Genomic DNA, 17,952 nt, shown 5'->3' on the forward strand with positions numbered 1-17,952 from the left:
TAGTAGTGGCTCCTGTAACGCAGTGCGTAATGCACTGCGTACTCCCCAGCCCCTATCGGGGTTCCCGCAGTAATCCTCAGCAGCTGTAGAAATCCCTTGTGCTACTGTAGCAGGGTTCTCATTTTTCATGGGTTCATTTTACCATCTTTTTCTGGTCCCTCGGGACCAGATCTGAGAGTCAAGAACTGTTTTTTTCATTCCATTACTGTTTAAGCTGATAGAGCTTTCTCCTAGATCTTGGAGAAAGGCAAACTTGTTCTTTTTTTTTTCCTCCACAATTATTCATTATGGCCATGTGTGTAAATATGGGAACAAAAGTTCAAACATTCTTATTTTCTATGAAACAAATGGGCTGTTGTTATTAATGAGGTTATATCTCTTTACAACAGGCATAAGAAAATAGATGAGTTTAAAGTAGACTCTCTGCTGAATAATATTAGATGAGACTTGAATTAGATCTGTACAATAGAGTTCCCATATGCCACAGTTTTTGACTTTACGTCAGTCAACTTTGGCTCAGCATCTGCATTTTTCTTTTAATCCATACCTAGTTTGATTTTTTTTTCTCGTAAGATGAGAACATACTTCAAAAGGTGTTCAGATGTGAACATCAACGGAGGTTGGGTCTTGTTTTAGTCTTAAATATAAAGTTAAGCATATTTTTTATGCCATAAGTAGGAGTTTGTTTCCTTTCAATGGCATTTGTTAGCTTTTTTGCTGGGATTTGTTATAGGAAGTCCAGAAATCAAATTAGTAATGGATTCAAAACACAGCTGCCTTGTAGAGAAGGGAGTTGGCATGATAGGCATGTTATGGTAAAATTTTTGTGACATCTGTTGAAAATGTTATCGCTTCTAACTAAATTTTAGAGCAAGTAACCATGGGTGGTAATCTGGGACACAGCTGATTACTAAACCTATTTGAAAAATAAATGTGACCCCAAAAGTTGGGGATAATGTAAAGGGGCGTTATTTCAGTATTCTGTAAGGTTATTCAGTGTTGTGTATTCAATGAGCGTGGACAATGTGTAAACCATATTTCTTTCATTTGCAGTTAAAGGTCCTTTTGTGAGCTTGACAGGAGAATGGTATAGCACTTCACTTTCTCCTTTTGCTGATCATACCTGATAAAGACTTGTAAAAATATGGGAGAAAAATCATGAAGAAAAAACACTGAATTCCTTTAAGGAAAGCTGGATTTTTTTTTTCCCCCAAAGGCTGTTTTAGTATCAAGTTACCTCGGTACTTGTAACTGTTATATGTATGAAATGAATTTCAGGGAAGTGTGGCGGTTGGTGTTATTTTGTGTCATGTCAATATACTGTCATCAACTGTAAAATGGTATTACCTTTTGCTTGTCCTAACCTCTTTGACCAAAGTCTCTGCAAAATGGCTGTTAATAAGCTTCTACTTCACTAGTTTCAACAAGGTCTGCCATGTGAGCATCCTGGTGCTAGCTCTGCTGCTTTTTTGTGATGTTTGGGGAAGGTGGTGGGAGTGGGGGAGGTAGTTGGACTTCTACATGGGAATCCTTAAGCTGTTTTAAGGAAAAAAAAAAATGCATAGATAACCATTGATTTGACTTGTTTCGCAGTTCAGCTTTTAAAGGTATGTAACTCCTGGTCCAAATAATGAATGACTTGTAGGAAAGATTTTTGATATATATATATATATGTATATATATGAGTGTATATATATATATGTATATAAGTATATCTATTCTGTAGTGGGCATCTAGAAAACATGACAATCTAATACTTATATCTTTGGTGATCTAATATAGATAAACTTTTTTGTAATTGATAAATTCAAAGATTTGAGGGCTCGAAGATTGGGAAAAATGTGTGGAAAATATGTATTTGTGAATAGTAAAGTATTTGGGGAGTTAGGTCGGTGGGAGTTTGGTCCCACTGGTTGCTTATTGTCAAGTTAAAAATGCGAGGTAAAATTTTTGCCTTTACTAAGTGTAATTATTCTGTTCAACAGCAGTGAGTGGAAGAGCATCTGCAATGTCAAACACTCCTACCCACAGCATTGCAACTTCTGTCTCCCAGCCTCAGACGCCAACTCCAAGTCCTGTCATTTCTCCTTCAGCCATGCTACCAATCTACCCTGCTATAGATATCGATGCCCAGGTAAGCCTGCCATTGGCACTGCAGCACAGATGTCTAGCTGTTTTGCCTCTGTGTCCTGAATAATTCATATACACTAAACAGCTCTGTTGTATTATGAATTGGGTTCTAGGGACTCTATTAGCTGCTTTTGGAAAGCTGGCACAACTCTGGAGAGTTGCAACCCACTTTCCTCAGTGCTCTAGCTGAACAAAAGGCAAAGTCATTGAATAATCAAACACTTTGTATTTCTTTTTCTTCTAAATACTTTTGGGGCATGATTTCTGAAGACAAACAAGATTTACAACTTGTACATCGCTTTTCCCAGTTGCGCTTCAAGTTGGTGGCCAGTGACCACTAAGCTTGACAGAAGCATGAAAGTATTGAAAGAAACAATCATTTTTGTACTTGTTTTAGCAAGAGGAAATAAGAGTTCTCCTTCCTACTTATAGAGAAGGCATATTTATTGAAGATAACTTTAAAAGCTACTTCTTTATATTGAATTGCAGCTAGCTGGCCATCAAAAAAAATGCGCATACTACCTTGCATATATATTTGCATGGTTCTAGACTGTACGTAACATGGTTAAGATGTTACGGCTGAGATACTGGCAGGGTGAATAAGAGGGAGGGTGGATTGTTGTGGATTGCAACGAGAGATTATTGTGGTTTAGCGAGAGAAGTCTCTGGGAAACCAGTTCTAGCTAGTTCAGCCACTCATGGCAATGGGCTTGGTTTCTGCAGGAGATTGCTTCTCCTGCCGTAACCTGATGTGCCTCCTTGGTAGACAACAATGCATATCAGTAGTGGGCTTGGTTTTGAACTATCCTGGGTCATAGTAGAGTAAGGCAAAACTAAAGCTGTGCTCTCACTGATGAAATCTGGTTTTGAGCAATCTTAGTTCTTGTCAGGTGTTCTTAAATCTACCAACAGAGTTGACTTGAGTAGTGGAATCCTGTTACGAAATTGAACACAAAAGTAAACTGAGGTACTTGATCAGTAGATGGGTCTTAAGCTTACAAAAAGTTTTTGTTGTAGATACAGTCGTCCTTTGGCTAATTAGGCCTTATAACAGAGTTTGTACCCTAAAAGGAATTATTTATCTTGTATATGATGTCTGTTTCTTTTAGACTGAGAGTAATCATGACACCGCATTGACACTTGCTTGTGCCGGTGGCCATGAGGAACTAGTACAAACACTGCTAGAGAGAGGAGCCAATATTGAACACAGGGACAAGAAAGGTAGGTATTTTGCTATGGCAGTACAGACCAACTCTAGTCTTCCAGTGTACCACAGTAAATAAATAGACAGTAAATGTAGTCTTTATGTGAAGCTTTTAGGCTTGCTTTCTTGGTGGTTTAACTTATGTCACTTAACCTGAAGTTACGAATGCATGTTCTTCAAACATACTTTTTCATTCTAGGATTTACTCCACTTATTTTGGCTGCCACAGCAGGCCATGTGGGTGTTGTTGAAATTTTACTTGATAACGGAGCTGATATTGAAGCCCAGTCGGAGAGAACCAAGGACACTCCCTTGTCTTTGGCTTGTTCAGGAGGGAGACAAGAGGTGATGTAAAACTTAAGTCTTCAAAAGCGGGTTGTAGATGACGTTTTGTGTCAGTATACCCAAGTATTTTCCAGCATATCTGTAGTAACTTAATTCACCATGCTGTTTCAGGATGGTGTTTTTTTTAAAAAGATGCAAAGAGCTTAACATTTTTCAAGTTGTGTATTGCAACATGTGTGATAAATTTCTTTTTCTGTTTTAATAGGCTGGACCAGAGCTCTGTAACAGACCTTATAACTAGGGGCTAGTTATAGGGCTTTTACTAGCTTAATTAGTTGTGAATAGGAAAGTAAATGGGATGAATGTTCCTGTTTAGAAGCTGGAGCTAGGCATGAATGGGCTCCATATAGGAGCCAAAGGAATGTGTTGATTCTGCACAGGACATAGGATATCAGAGTACTGTAGATCTCTACAGTTAATAACAATACCAAACCATTTTTCAAATGATTGATCAGAAGTAAATGTAAGGGAAGTCATTTTAATATTATCAGAAATACTGTGTTCTGTGACTGCAGAAGAAAATCAGAACACAAATGATCAGAAACAAATGACTTTTTTTTTTTTTTCCAAATTTCAAGTGTGTGTTTCTGTTAATGCTTCTATTTGGGTTGCGAAGGCCCCAAGGGAAGCTATGGAACCTGGTGCAGAATACTGTAGTTTTGCTAGATGATTACTTCCTTAGACAAAATGTTACTAAAAGTTGCTAGCTTTTTAGGCTTTTTATTGCCATTCAGAAGATGTCAGATATCTGATTTCAAGTCAAAATTTTGTAATGAAAAAGCTTTTGGCTTCAGCTCTGTGGGACCAATCAAAACACGTTTTATGCTTGCAAGATGAAAGTGGAACAAGTGATACGTTATTGGATTGGGGATAACACAGAGGGTTTTCACCTCAGTGTTCATTTTTACTGGCTGGTGAGGGGTCTGGAGAACAAGTCTTACAAGGAGCGGCTGAGGGAGCTGGGATTGTTCAGTCTGAAAAAGAGGAGGCTCAGGGGCGACCTTATCACTCTCTACAGGTACCTTAAAGGAGGCTGTAGAGAGGTAGGGGTTGGTCTATTCTCCCACGTGCCTGGTGACAGGACAAGGGGGAATGGCCTCAAGTTGCGCCAGGGGAGGTTTAGGTTGTGTATTAGGAAGAACTTCTTTACTGAAAGGGTTGTTAGGCATTGGAATGGGCTGCCCAGGGAAGTGGTTGAGTCACCATCCCTGGAGGTCTTTAAAAGACGTTTAGATTTAGAGCTTAGTGATATGGTTTAGTGGAGGGCTTGTTGGTGTTGGGTCAGAGGTTGGACTAGGTGATGTTGGAGGTCTCTTCCAACCTAGGTGATTCTGTGATTCTGTGAAAATTGCTTCCTCTCTGGGAGGTGTCAACAGTATATTTATGTTTTGAAAAGCCCTGGATAGATTTGTCAGATTTGCAAGTTTGAGAGAGAACAAGATGTTATTTTTCAAAACACTGCAGGTGGTGGAGTTGCTGCTAGCTCGAGGGGCAAACAAAGAGCACAGGAATGTTTCGGATTACACACCTTTAAGCCTCGCTGCTTCTGGTGGCTATGTGAACATTATCAAGATTCTGCTAAATGCTGGGGCAGAAATCAATTCCAGGCAAGTTTCCTTTTCACTGCTTCTTCATGGTCTTTACACTTTCCAAAAGGTTTTCTTGATAACTAAGTAGAACAAATTATTGTTTATTACATGAAAGAAAGCAATGTATTATCTTAACTGTATTAGGCTTCAGGTAGGAAGGAAGGGTTTTGATTGTGATTTTTCTAATGCTCGCTTAACTTCCATCTCCCTCTGTGTATTTTGATAACTTCTGTCCTATATCATATATTATCAGTTGTGCTTGATTCAAGATAGAAATATTTCTTCTTGATCTGGTTTGTCTTCCAGTTTGAAATTACTTCTGGGTTAAATAAGAGAAGGTTTTTATTCCTGATGCCTAGTTTAAGGAAAGATTATCTGTGTGTGTTTGCATGTATGTAATGCTTCTTGCATCCATTGAATGGGAGAAAGTAGCTCAGCCATGCACTGTACAGGTCAAAACGTTAAAGCAAAAGTTAAGCTCCTGATAAGAGAGACCTTTGAATTTACAGCAATTAAAATGCAACATACCTGTTATCTTTTAAATGGAAGTATTTGTCCAAAGCTGCTATCAAGAACCTTTTGTTATTTCAGTAGTAGTTGCTTAGTAGACTTTCACTCTTGGTTAAGTACTCTGTTTTCACTCTTTTTGTTCAAGTCATTTCAGATATGTGATTGATTAAAGCTTTTTTTTCTTCTCTTTCAGAACTGGTAGCAAATTGGGCATTTCTCCCTTAATGTTGGCAGCCATGAATGGACACACTGCTGCTGTGAAGTTATTACTGGACATGGGCTCTGATATAAATGCCCAGATAGAGACCAATAGAAATACGGCACTGACTCTAGCTTGTTTCCAAGGGAGAACTGAAGTGGTTAGCCTGCTACTTGATAGAAAAGCTAATGTGGAACATAGAGCTAAGGTAAGAAGAAAATACACCTTCAGAAAGATATGCTTGAAAGTCTTGACTTCACCGTGGTCATCTGATGACTTCCTTGTCTTTTATGCATGCCCCTTGGAAGTGAACAGAACTGGCCAAGTCCACATCAGCCATAGCTCAATTCAGTATTTCTGACACTGACAAAAAGACAATGTAACAATAATGGCTGTATTTGAAGACCTACTATTTGTATGCATATACAGCTCATTGAAAGAGAAGCAGTTCTTCTGAAGTCTTACTTCATCTTCAGGTGCTTACAAGCCTAAGACAAGTTAACCTGAAAAAAATATAAGAATTTAATTCAAAAAGTCAAGATTCTTGATCTAGGTTGTTATGCTCATGATCTAATCTGTCTAGCCGCTTCTATCCACAGCGGTAACAGAATTGAAATGGAAATTTTTGTTTCTGTGAGTCTGTCCGTTGATCCCAGCTCTTGAAACTGCAAGGAAGACTGTTTAGTAGAAAAATTACTAGAATACTGAAAACTAAATTAAAAGGAGAGGAAGAAAAGAAAAAACCCACACAGACCTGCCATAGATGTGGCATCCTGTTCTCCTTTTCCCCTGTTTGTAGTTATTGCCAAGGAGAAGCTCAGAGGGAGCTGTTCAGTGCTTGCTGATGGTAGGTATCCTCCTTGCTAAAGTTAAAGTAATGTGCCCCTGACCTGGCCAGGTATTTTCTGGATGTTGCTACGTAGGATCTCTTAATGAAGGTAGAAAATGGGGTTTGCATCATCTGTACAACGTCACGTGTGGTACTTTGCTGATCCTCAGCTGTATAAGGTTGGTTGTGTTGGTTTTGAGATTGTGACAGCAGCGGGTTTTGAGTGTCTGTCAACACCACAGCAGCAGAAGGGCACTGTGCACTGTGTCTTTCCTACCAAGTGCTGCTCGATGAAAGCTCTTCTCGGTGCAGCTGAAGGGGATTGCTCCTACAAAACACTAAGCTATTACAAAATTGGCCAGGTAACAATTAGAGGCTCTATAGCAGAACTTGAAATAATGCTTCTGGAAGTAGAAATTAGTCCTAGCTCTTAAGTGAACCTACCCCCCACTTCCTTCAAACTCATTGCTTGTTTTTTCTGCTTGCTTGTTGTAGACTGGTCTCACACCATTAATGGAAGCAGCTTCTGGTGGATATGCAGAAGTGGGCAGAGTTCTGCTGGACAAAGGTGCAGATGTAAATGCTCCTCCAGTACCTTCCTCAAGAGATACAGCTTTAACCATTGCAGCAGACAAAGGGCACTACAAATTCTGTGAGCTTCTTATTAGCAGGTACTGTGTCCTTTCCAACCCCTAGAATTCTGTGATTCCGTATTTGAAAGTGTGCTGCTTAAAGATGATCCTGAATGTGCTCTTCTCAAACCTGTATGTTCCAATATACGCTGTAGTAAGGAATAGGAAAGGTTCTGTCTGTTGACCATTAGTAGCTACATAATTTTATTTAATAAGAGTGATCAAGGAAAGTTCCGTTTAGTGTTCTTGTTTGCCTGAGCAGACGGACTAAGCTTATTCTGTCTCCCTGACTTGTAAATGTTGGAAATAAACAGTTTCTTTTGAAGTTCACATTTATGATACATGTACACCTGATACCTCCATTTTAGATAGCAGTGTAAAACTGGTAAAAAGCAAAATATGTGCACATTATTATATTTTTTGAGATAAATTGATCACAAAGCGTATTCAGAGTAATTGTTGCTTGAGCAACTTTTGGTTACGACACTTTCCAAGTAGCGGCACCAGATGTTTGCTTGCACTTGCAACCTCACAAGTTGTTCTCAGTAAGTTATTGAGGAATAGAGTGTACTAATGGATGGGAGTTAATGAGGTAATTAGCAAATCTTTTGACAGCTGACAAACGGTAAGATTCAGAGTATTAAAATGATTTTTAGGCCAACTGTAGGTTCTTAACAGCATCAGAGAAACTAAAAATATAATTTCAGAAGCTGAAGCACTGTGAATGCATGTTTTCTGTTCAAGTGGCTATCAAATTAGCCTAATTTTCTTAGGTGTTGCATGAATTTTTTGCAAGTCCGGTTGATGTAAGTAACTAAAATCTGATTCACTGTTTTGATTGAACGTATTTGTTTTTGTAGAGGAGCTCACATAGACGTGCGTAACAAGAAGGGGAATACTCCACTGTGGCTGGCAGCAAATGGAGGGCATCTAGATGTTGTCCAACTGCTAGTTCAAGCTGGAGCAGATGTGGATGCTGCTGATAACAGGAAAATAACTCCTCTTATGGCAGCCTTTCGAAAGGTAGAATGAGAAGTTAAGCTTTGGTCTTGATTAATATTGTCTTGATCATTCGTACATAGCGGGAATAAACAGAACACAACTGACAAGCTGTGTTTTCAAAAATGTGAAGTAGTTTTAATATTTAGCGTTGAATGTTCAAAAACAAGTATATATGTCACCTGTATAGTGTCTGTGTTAAATTCTAGTAGAAATTTGCTTGATGGGCATAGTACAGTCTGGTTCTCATGGGTCAGAGAGGAGAAAATGGATGGCTATGTATTTGTGTGAAGAGGTGTAATATGACATAGAACTAGAAAAATAACTTATAAAAATTGGATTGGATTCTTACGCAAGAGAGGATGAGCACTTTACAAACTAACTTTGATTTAGTCCAATTTGACTTGAGATGATTCTTTGCACGAGTGTAGTTCAAGTGCTGTAGTAGATTCCTACAGTCATTTCCAATTTATAGCTTTAAGTTGCCAGAGCCAGGCATTTGAAAACTACCAAAAATAAAATATAGAAGTTTATGAAAGTACAGTTGTACCAAGACCAACTTGAGAACAGATTCTTTAATTACTTGTGTATTTCTTTTTTTTAGGGTCATGTAAAAGTGGTGCGCTACCTAGTAAAAGAAGTAAACCAGTTTCCATCAGATTCGGAATGTATGAGGTACATAGCAACTATTACTGATAAGGTAAGATTGTAAGAAAGAAAATATTTCAGAAGGAACAGTACTGTTACTCAGCTTTAGAGTAGATATTTTGAGTACTCTTTAGCTTGGCGCACCGAATTTCAGCCAAATGATAAGTCCCTTTGAAAAGTGTTCAGGGGAAAATGCATGGAAAAAATGGGAGCATGCAGCTACTGTAACTTAGTAAACCTTTGTGATGTGAATGGAGTGGTAAGGGCAGTGTTGTTTAATGTGCATGTTTATTTTCAAGTGTTCTCCCTGTCCTTTCCTCAGACTGCTCTGAATTCCTCCTGTTGAGTATGTTTCTATTGAATTTATGATGGCTTTTGCAGTGAGGTAGAGATAATTAACTTCTGCAAGAGAGTGAGCTTAAGTATGAAGCTTCACACTTACATTCAAGCTTGTGCAAGAAGGAAAATTGAAACCATACTTCACAGTAAAGCTTTTTTTTTTTAAACAGCTTATTAGGTGGCCCTTCAGCCTACATGACTAGGGCAAAGAAGTATAAGGAGAGCAACTGGTGGAGAAATGTGGCCATAATATTTCTTTATGGGGTTCAATTTGTTATGAGCATGTTGAGGCTGAACAAGGGCAAATGTTTAAATTGATATGTGTTTTATTGCCAGTAGCAGTGACCAATGGTCACTTGCATGATGCTGGCTACCCTATGCATTTAAGCCTATTTACTGCCATCCAACTAATATATGTTAGTGAGTAGTACTATAACACAGAAATGTTTCCCAAGTGCTGGGGGGGACAGGGAAGGCTACTTTGTCAGCCTTTTTAACAATTTGCAGTTGGCATTATGGTCTTATTCTGGAAAGGAAGGAAAATCAGTTCCATCTCTGTGATGGTGCTATGTCACTACTCATTCAAAAAATCAATAAATGAGTCTTTTGCAGCTTATTTACCTATAAGAGGTTAACTTAGTATTAACATGGATGTTAGTGATAGTACTGCAGTGGCATAATGCAAAACTTTTCCCCCTTAAAAATCTCATGCACAGGTAATGAAGCAGTCAGTAAATCACTAGTGTAAGCTTGAGAATGTATATTCAAACACAGGCCATTTTATTTCTTCAAATAGAAGGTTCATGGACTTTATCATTTTAGGAGATGCTGAAGAAGTGCCACCTGTGTATGGAATCAATTGTTCAAGCCAAAGATAGACAGGCTGCTGAAGCCAACAAAAATGCAAGCATTCTTTTAGAAGAGCTGGACTTGGAAAAGGCAAGTTAAGAGTTTGGAGTTGTGAATATTTATTTGATTAAAATTCCACTTTCACCTTCCTTCAAGATCCTAAGATCTGTGAAAGTCTGTATTGAATTATAGGAGTATGTGTAATCATTGTAGTTGGAATGTCTAGAGATGAACATACAGTTATTAAGGTTGTCTTCATACTTTACTTCCTGACTCTGATTCATTGGATCAAGAGACTGATAAAGCAATTTCCTCTGCAGTATTGTACCAAAAAAGGATTTTTAAGTAGAATATTTTTGCCAGGCACATTATAGGTGAGCATTTTCCAGTCACATTGGTATAGATTTTAGGTCTAACGCCTGTTTTGTCTTTTAATACAGTAAAATGCACTAATCATGTTCTTGGAAGCCATCGTACTGTAGTAAAAATGTTATGGAAAAATCTAAGTAGAAGTATAGTGTCAAATGAGTGCACATTTTGTACCCAAGCTAGCGGAAGACATTTCATGTCCTAATATTTGAAAGGGACATGTGCTTGGACTGTACTGCTGAAATGCACAAGGTTGCGTAAAGAATCCTGAAAAATCATTTTAGATAACTTGCTTATTTTGTGTAGTGTTCTGTATTTCTACAGTAACCTTCTGTTAACATGAGTGAACAATCTGTTCGGAAGATCTAAATGTGTAGAAATATATATAGATCACGGAATTGAGCTTTGGCTTCATAAATGTGTTAGCCTAAAACACAGGTTCAGCTTCTTAGGAAATAGAAAGCATCTACATTTCTTGAAATGCACGGTCCATCCTGTAATACTGTTCAATGTGCTTGACTTGTAGCTGCGGGAAGAAAGCAGGAGATTGGCTCTGGCTGCCAAAAGAGAGAAAAGAAAGGAGAAAAGGAGGAAGAAAAAAGAAGAACAAAGAAGAAAGCTAGAAGAAATAGAAGCGAAAAACAAAGAGAATTTTGAACTTCAAGCTGCTCAGGAGAAAGAGAAGCTAAAAGCTGAAGGTGATGTAAACCATTTGCCTTGTTTGTGAAACATGCGTCTGATTCTATTTCCAGTATTCCAATGGCTTTTCTTGTCAAAACTTGAATACAGTCTTTATGACCTGCTGAGCTTTGCTTTTGTTTACATTCTGTTTACATTTTCTGTGAAACCCATAGATGAGTGTGATGACTTCTCCAGTGTCTTGGTGTGGCTAGAGACTGCTGACAGAAGCTTCAGTGAGAGTTACTGGTTAAGTTTACCACAGGGAAGACTTGAGCATGTTTCTTCTTCCAGGTCCCGATACTTGAAACTTGGCCAAATAACTCTTTAGCTCACAAACTGAATGATAATTTGGATCAAGTGAAAAAAAAACAAGCAACATTAAAATTCCAAATGTGTGCCATTTTTTTTAATCCATTCAAATACTGGCTCTTTCCTGTCCTGAGCTTCATCTCATACGTTGTGCTGAGAAATGGTCTTCACTGATAGTTCCATGACTCCGGTAGGCTAAAAGAAGAAGGAGTACTTAACAACTTTGTTTCTGTGGTTTCATGTTTGTTTGTACTGTAATTGCTTCTGTTGCTGTCTTCCACGTCTGATTTTTAGTTTCACATTTGTTCCAAGATCAGAAAGAAATACTAACGAGTTACCATAATCAGGGGAGAGGCTCCATTGTATGACATGTATACGTATACTAGTTTTACAAATGTTTGCTTAGTTAGTGGTTCTGCTTGTTTCTTTTAAGGTTGCTAATGAGTCATTTGACATGACAAGTGTGATTTGGGAGAGACAACCACACAGGCTTCCTCAAGCCAGCTGAATTAGTGATGGTTTTTTATTCTTCCATCAGATGATCCAGAGGTCCCAATGGAACCTCCTAGTGCTACCACTACAACCACCATAGGTATATCTGCAACTTGGACGACTTTAGCGGGTTCTCATGGGAAAAGGAATAATACCATCACCACAACAAGCTCCAAAAGGAAAAACAGGAAAAACAAAGTAGCCCCTGATAATGTTCAGATCATATTTGATGACCAGCTCCCAATTTCCTATGGCCAACCAGAAAAAGTGAATGGTGAATCTAAGAGCAGCAGTACTAGTGAAAGTGGTGATAGTGACAACATGAGGATTTCCAGCTGTAGCGATGAAAGCAGCAATAGCAACAGCAGCCACAAAAGTGACAATCATTCTTCCACAGCCGTTACTAACACACAGAGCAACAAAAAGCAACCATCGGTCCTTGTCACTTGCCCAAAGGACGAGAGGAAAGCCGTTACTGGCAAATCATCTATCAAGTAAGTTGCTGTGACAACGTATGCCTATTTAAAGTGGTTGTTGCCTGACATTTGCAAGTTGCACGCTTAATTCTGTGGACATGGCATATTTAAATTATTTGTTAGGAAGTGAACAAGGCCCTGTGTCTTTGCTGTAGTGCGTGAGGAGTGTAATAACTTTTGCAGTTTGACTGTGAACTGAGTAGTAGGCTCTGAAGGGGGAGTCATGATCGTGGATCTGAAACTAAGAACTGTTAGGTTACTGGGAGATGTAAGCATCTCAGTTGAAGCCACCTCCTCTTAATACAATGCTTTTTGTGCTATGTGGTAGTTGCTTTGCTTTTTTTGCTGTCTTCCTCTTCCAGGCTTGCCTAAGGCTACTCTGGCTTTAATATAAAGGTTTGAGCTGGAGACAGTCTAGAAGTACTTTCCTGCCTTTTGAAGAGCTGTACTGTATCAGTGTAATAGAGTTATTCAGAGACCTCTGTGCTAGCTCTAGAACCCAAACCCATTTGGATACACTCAAGTTTAACTGCTGGTGAGCAGTACTTGTTCTAAAATGCAGTGTATCATTTCAGCCACTGTATGGTACTTTAAGAACCCAAGGTCTTAACACTGAGATAACTTGGTATTTCGTGACCTGTGGTGTTTTGGTGAAAGGTGTTGAGCAGTAGGAATTTATTCCTTGGAAATTCCAGTTCCTGGGATACAACTATCATTTAAGTCTGCATAAGCGATGTTGCAATTTTGTAGTGGGTGCTGACCCAAATGCTTTAGAAAAAGGAAGTAAACCCTTGAGCTCTTTCTAGGGGACGGCTGGTGATGGTAACCTACTTTTAACCCAGTGTTGTTATTAACCTGGGTTGTGCACTCTAATTTTTGTGTTCCTTGTGCTGAAAGAGAAGTTTTGGTGGGCTGGAGATTGAGCCAAAAGGAAGTCATTCTTGTTGTTTTCTTTGTGACCCTGCATACTGAGAGAATTTCTTTTCTTTTAAAGGTTGTCTGAAGTTATCAGCGAAGTGACGAGTAATTCCTTGTCTACTTGCACGAAATCTGGTCCTTCTCCCCTTTCTTCTCCAAATGGAAAGCTAACCATCGCTAGCCCTAAACGTGGTCAGAAAAGGGAAGAAGGGTGGAAGGAAGTTGTAAGAAGGTAAGCAGAACCTTCCCCTGATTTTACCTTTATCCCTTTTCAGATCATTTTAATTAGTGTAGACCTCTCTGGGGTTAGTGAATGCAGTTCTTCCTAGAACAAGTTTTTGCTATGTAGGTTTAATCTTCATAATGTTCTTGTGGCTGATCTGCCCTTTTCTTCATGCCATTGAAGCGTTTCCTAGCTAATGTTGTTTCTTTTTTTATAGATCCAAGAAGGTTTCTGTTCCATCAACTGTCATATCCAGAGTCATTGGCAGAGGAGGATGCAACATCAATGCTATACGTGAGTGCACAGGAGCACACATAGATATCGACAAACAGAAGGACAAAACTGGAGATAGAATAATAACAATAAGGTAAGCAGGCCACTCCATCTGTTCGTTCCTGTGAGGATTTTCTCTTGGCAGAACATGCTTCTGTATAGAAAAATTGAAAGGTTTGACTTGATTGTCCCTTGGAAAAAATAGATGCTGCTTTAGGCTAGTGGAGACAAATGGTGTGGAGGGAAATAGAGAGGAACTGCGGGTCTTCTAACTTTGCCTTTGTACAAAAGAAAACTTTGAAGACAAGGTGGAGAAGGTAGAAATGTACTTGTTTGGGCATGCCTAAATATGTAGGCATACTTAGACAAGTAAACTTTCTGACGAGGCAGGTTTTTTTTTTGGTTAGAGTACTCAACTTGAGCTTCTTAAGTAACAGTCAGTAGCAAGAAAATGCCAACCTCACTCCTGAGAGGTTTTTTTCTCTGTTAGTATGACAGAAGATAGGCTGGATACTGTGCTTGAGGCACTTTAATGTGTGTAAATGTTTTCGATGCACTTTGGTTTTCCCCTCCTCTTGTTTTATAGGGGTGGCACGGAATCGACGAGACAGGCCACGCAGTTGATTAATGCTCTGATTAAGGACCCAGATAAAGAAATCGATGAACTTATTCCAAAGAACCGCTTGAAAAGTTCTGCTGCGAACTCCAAAATAGGGTCGTCAACACCTGCCACCACTACAGCTGCTAACAGTTCTCTTGTGGGGATCAAAGTGACCACCGTAGCTGCTTCATCAACATCTCAGACTGCCTCTGCGCTCACCGTGCCTGCAATTTCTTCAGCATCCAATCACAAAACCATTAAGAATCCAGTGAATAACGTGAGGCCTGGTTTCCAAGTCTCTCTTCCATTAGCATATCCTCCTCCGCAGTTTGCACATGCTTTACTCGCTGCTCAGACTTTCCAGCAAATCCGTCCACCTCGGTTGCCCATGACCCACTTTGGAGGTACTTTCCCACCAGCTCAGTCCACGTGGGGGCCGTTTCCCGTTAGGCCATTGAGCCCTGCAAGAGCTACCAACTCACCTAAACCTCACATGGTGCCTCGCCATAACAGCCAGAACAGCAGCGGTTCTCAGGTGAATTCGGCAAGTTCTTTGACAACTAGTCCAACAGCTACAACAAGTTCAGTGGCTTCTACTGTGCCTGGTTCTTCTGCAAATGGCAGTCCAAGTTCACCTTCAGTCAGAAGGCAGCTTTTTGTCACAGTTGTGAAGACGTCAAATGCCACGACAACCACGGTGACAACCACAGCAAGTAACACCAGCACAGCGGCTACGAATGCCACATATCCAATTCCTACTGCCAAAGAACACTACCCTGCATCTTCCCCATCATCTCCTTCTCCTCCTGCACAGCCAGCAGGCGTTTCTAGAAGCAGTCCTTCAGACTGTGCAGCGACCTCTCCGAATAAAGGTGCACCTTCATCTGATCAGGAAGTGGGTAGTCCGCCAGCAGTAGAAGTGAGCAGCTCGACCAGCAGTAGGCAGCCCAGTACAGGTTCTGGGAGTACTTCTGTGCACCCTGTTCATCAACAGCCTCCGGGAACTCCTCTGCAAGAGGCAAGACCCCCTCTTCAGCAACCTCAGGTTCCTGCACCAGATCCTCGAATGGTTGTGCCTCCCAATTTAGTGGCAACGAGCTCATCTGCTCCTGTGGCAGGTCCAACAAATGCCCCGATGACCTATCCCATGTCTCAGACATCAATGGGGTCTTCTCAGCCTGCAGCTAAGATGGAAACCCCTGCCATCAGACCGCCTGTCCATGGAACTGGTGGTGTCCATAAGAATCCAGCTCCTGTGCAAAATTCTTCTGTCGCAGTCCTCAATGTGAATCACATTAAAAGGCCCCACAGCGTTCCTTCTTCAGTGCAGCTTCCTTCTACCTTAAGTACACAAAGTGCTTCTCAAAATTCAGCCCATCCAGCAAACAAGTCCATGGGTAACAATTTCAGTGCTACTTTACCATTTGGGCCCTTTAGTACGTTGTTCGAAAACAGTCCTACGTCTGCTCATGCCTTCTGGGGTGGTTCTGTCGTTTCATCTCAGACAACGCCAGAGTCTATGCTGTCAGGAAAGTCTTCATTTTTGCCAAATTCAGATCCTTTACATCAGTCTGATACTTCCAAAGCCCCAGGTTTTAGGCCACCATTACAGAGGCCAGCTCCAAGTCCCTCAGGTAAGTCTGTGTTTTGTGTTCGTATCTTCATAATGTATTCTTCTAATAACTGCTGCGTGTTTTCATTTTGAAGACTTAATACTTTCTGCCTCGGCTTTTGTGGTTATTTGTGGTAAATCACTGTCTGCCCTGCAATGAAAGCATGCTCTAATACAGTTTATTGTTCTTGTTTCTGTAGGCATAGCTGAGTTCATCTTCCTTTTAAGTGCCACCTGTCAAATCCCATAACTATTTAGGAGCTGATGAGCTTGATAAAAGTCGAGCTGTATTCTTTGCCATTCCACTCTACTCTTCTGCAATAGCTGAGATAATAAAACACTTGGCTGTTGTTTCCACCTTCTTTCTGTGCCACCAGCTAATAACTATTCTGGTTTGTGATAACTTGTTGCTTGTTCTTAGACTACAGAAACATTTATGCCCTCTTCAAAGTGTCAGGCTGATTTAAAAAATAAATAAATCCCTGTTCTAATGTGGGCTTAGAGAGAAGGTATATTCTCTTAAATACTAAATTCAATTTAAAAAAGTAATAATTTCATGGACTTGCTGACTTCTGTAGCAAGATTTTTAGCCTTCTGCACAAATAGAAGCCAAGGAGTTGTCACAGAATTTGTTCTGAAGCTCCCAGAAAGTACACACACAGTTCATACCATCTGTGCTTGTTTTAGTAGGATCTTTGAGTTGGTAGTGTAGCTTCACTTATCAACTGAGAAATTTAACAGCTAGTTTTTCATGCTCTGTAAATATCATGGTGTTGAGGAGCTCTTGAGGAACTACCCATGAATTTTGGGCAACTTAATATCTTTTTTTTATTTGTTTGGACTTTTGCACGTGCATATGCTATATATCACTTGAGTATGCCCATCAGGTTTGAGTAAAATCAGTGCTCTGACCATGGTAATACCACAATCTCAACAGTTTGGAAGCCTGTAGGAGCAATAGGTGAGGTTGGAAATGTCTGTAGAGTCAGGGAGTGTCACATCAGTTCATAGGAGAGAACCTGAAGAACTTGATGGAAAAGGTTGGATTTTCATAAGGGATGGTGCAGAGGAGGCAGCTGCTGTGCTATTTTATTCTTCTGCCTGTTTGTGGTGAAATAATTTTTTCCAACTATGACTACAAATATTAAACTTTTAAAAATAGCTTTGAGTAGGAAATTAATCCAACTGTCACAGCAGTTGGACATGAAGCTTTTTTGTTCACTGGGTCATAAAACTCTTGTTCGTTTTTACATTTCTTCATTGAGACTATTAAGAGGATAGTATTGCTTGTAGTTTGGACACCTCAGCTAAGGTGAGTTGCTCTTGTAGAATTGGTGCCACTTGGTCTTAACAAGATGTCTTCTTATTAAGTGAAGGAAAATGGATTTCTGGATTGGAAAAACAATCACTTCAGTGTTGGTCAAGGTGTATATATAGAAATTGTTTTCCAGTAAAATGAAATGTGTATGGGAAAAAGTCGTCAAATTTTTAGTATTACCTCAGTTTTCCCTTGTACAAAATCACACTTGCTTGAACCTACAAAAATTTAAATTACAAGATAATGAAACAGTTATCTTTCTGATGTCCACTTACATCAGAACACGCATTCTGTTCGTTAACTGATTTTCATTCGAGGTATCTGCATGGTAACATGAGTCATGGGTGATTTATGTACAACACAACTGATGCGTACTATTGAGACTTGTGGAGCATGAAGCTTAAGAC

At 39.7% G+C, this 17,952-nt stretch overlaps 1 protein-coding gene across 10 annotated transcripts in view; it reads left to right on the forward strand.

Annotated features, from left to right (window-relative positions):
* ANKRD17 (ankyrin repeat domain 17) overlaps positions 1-17,952 on the forward strand; it is an 85,943-nt gene that overhangs the window by 61,175 nt on the left and 6,816 nt on the right. For 6 of the 10 annotated variants that reach the window (XM_035547552.1, XM_035547574.1, XM_035547598.1 and 3 more), the window contains 14 exons: positions 1,986-2,134; positions 3,240-3,351; positions 3,534-3,679; positions 5,144-5,286; positions 5,972-6,185; positions 7,302-7,477; positions 8,299-8,461; positions 9,042-9,137; positions 10,247-10,363; positions 11,169-11,340; positions 12,171-12,618; positions 13,595-13,750; positions 13,959-14,108; positions 14,601-16,249. In XM_035547552.1, coding sequence (XP_035403445.1) covers positions 1,986-2,134; positions 3,240-3,351; positions 3,534-3,679; positions 5,144-5,286; positions 5,972-6,185; positions 7,302-7,477; positions 8,299-8,461; positions 9,042-9,137; positions 10,247-10,363; positions 11,169-11,340; positions 12,171-12,618; positions 13,595-13,750; positions 13,959-14,108; positions 14,601-16,249 — 3,891 coding nt within the window. The remainder of the gene's footprint in view (positions 1-1,985; positions 2,135-3,239; positions 3,352-3,533; positions 3,680-5,143; positions 5,287-5,971; positions 6,186-7,301; positions 7,478-8,298; positions 8,462-9,041; positions 9,138-10,246; positions 10,364-11,168; positions 11,341-12,170; positions 12,619-13,594; positions 13,751-13,958; positions 14,109-14,600; positions 16,250-17,952) is intronic. The other 4 variants (XM_035547560.1, XM_050710324.1, XM_035547608.1 and 1 more) reach the window with 1 other exon arrangement.

The sequence above is a fragment of the Cygnus atratus genome, chromosome 4, assembly GCF_013377495.2.
Source record: "Cygnus atratus isolate AKBS03 ecotype Queensland, Australia chromosome 4, CAtr_DNAZoo_HiC_assembly, whole genome shotgun sequence".
NCBI lineage: Eukaryota > Metazoa > Chordata > Aves > Anseriformes > Anatidae > Cygnus > Cygnus atratus.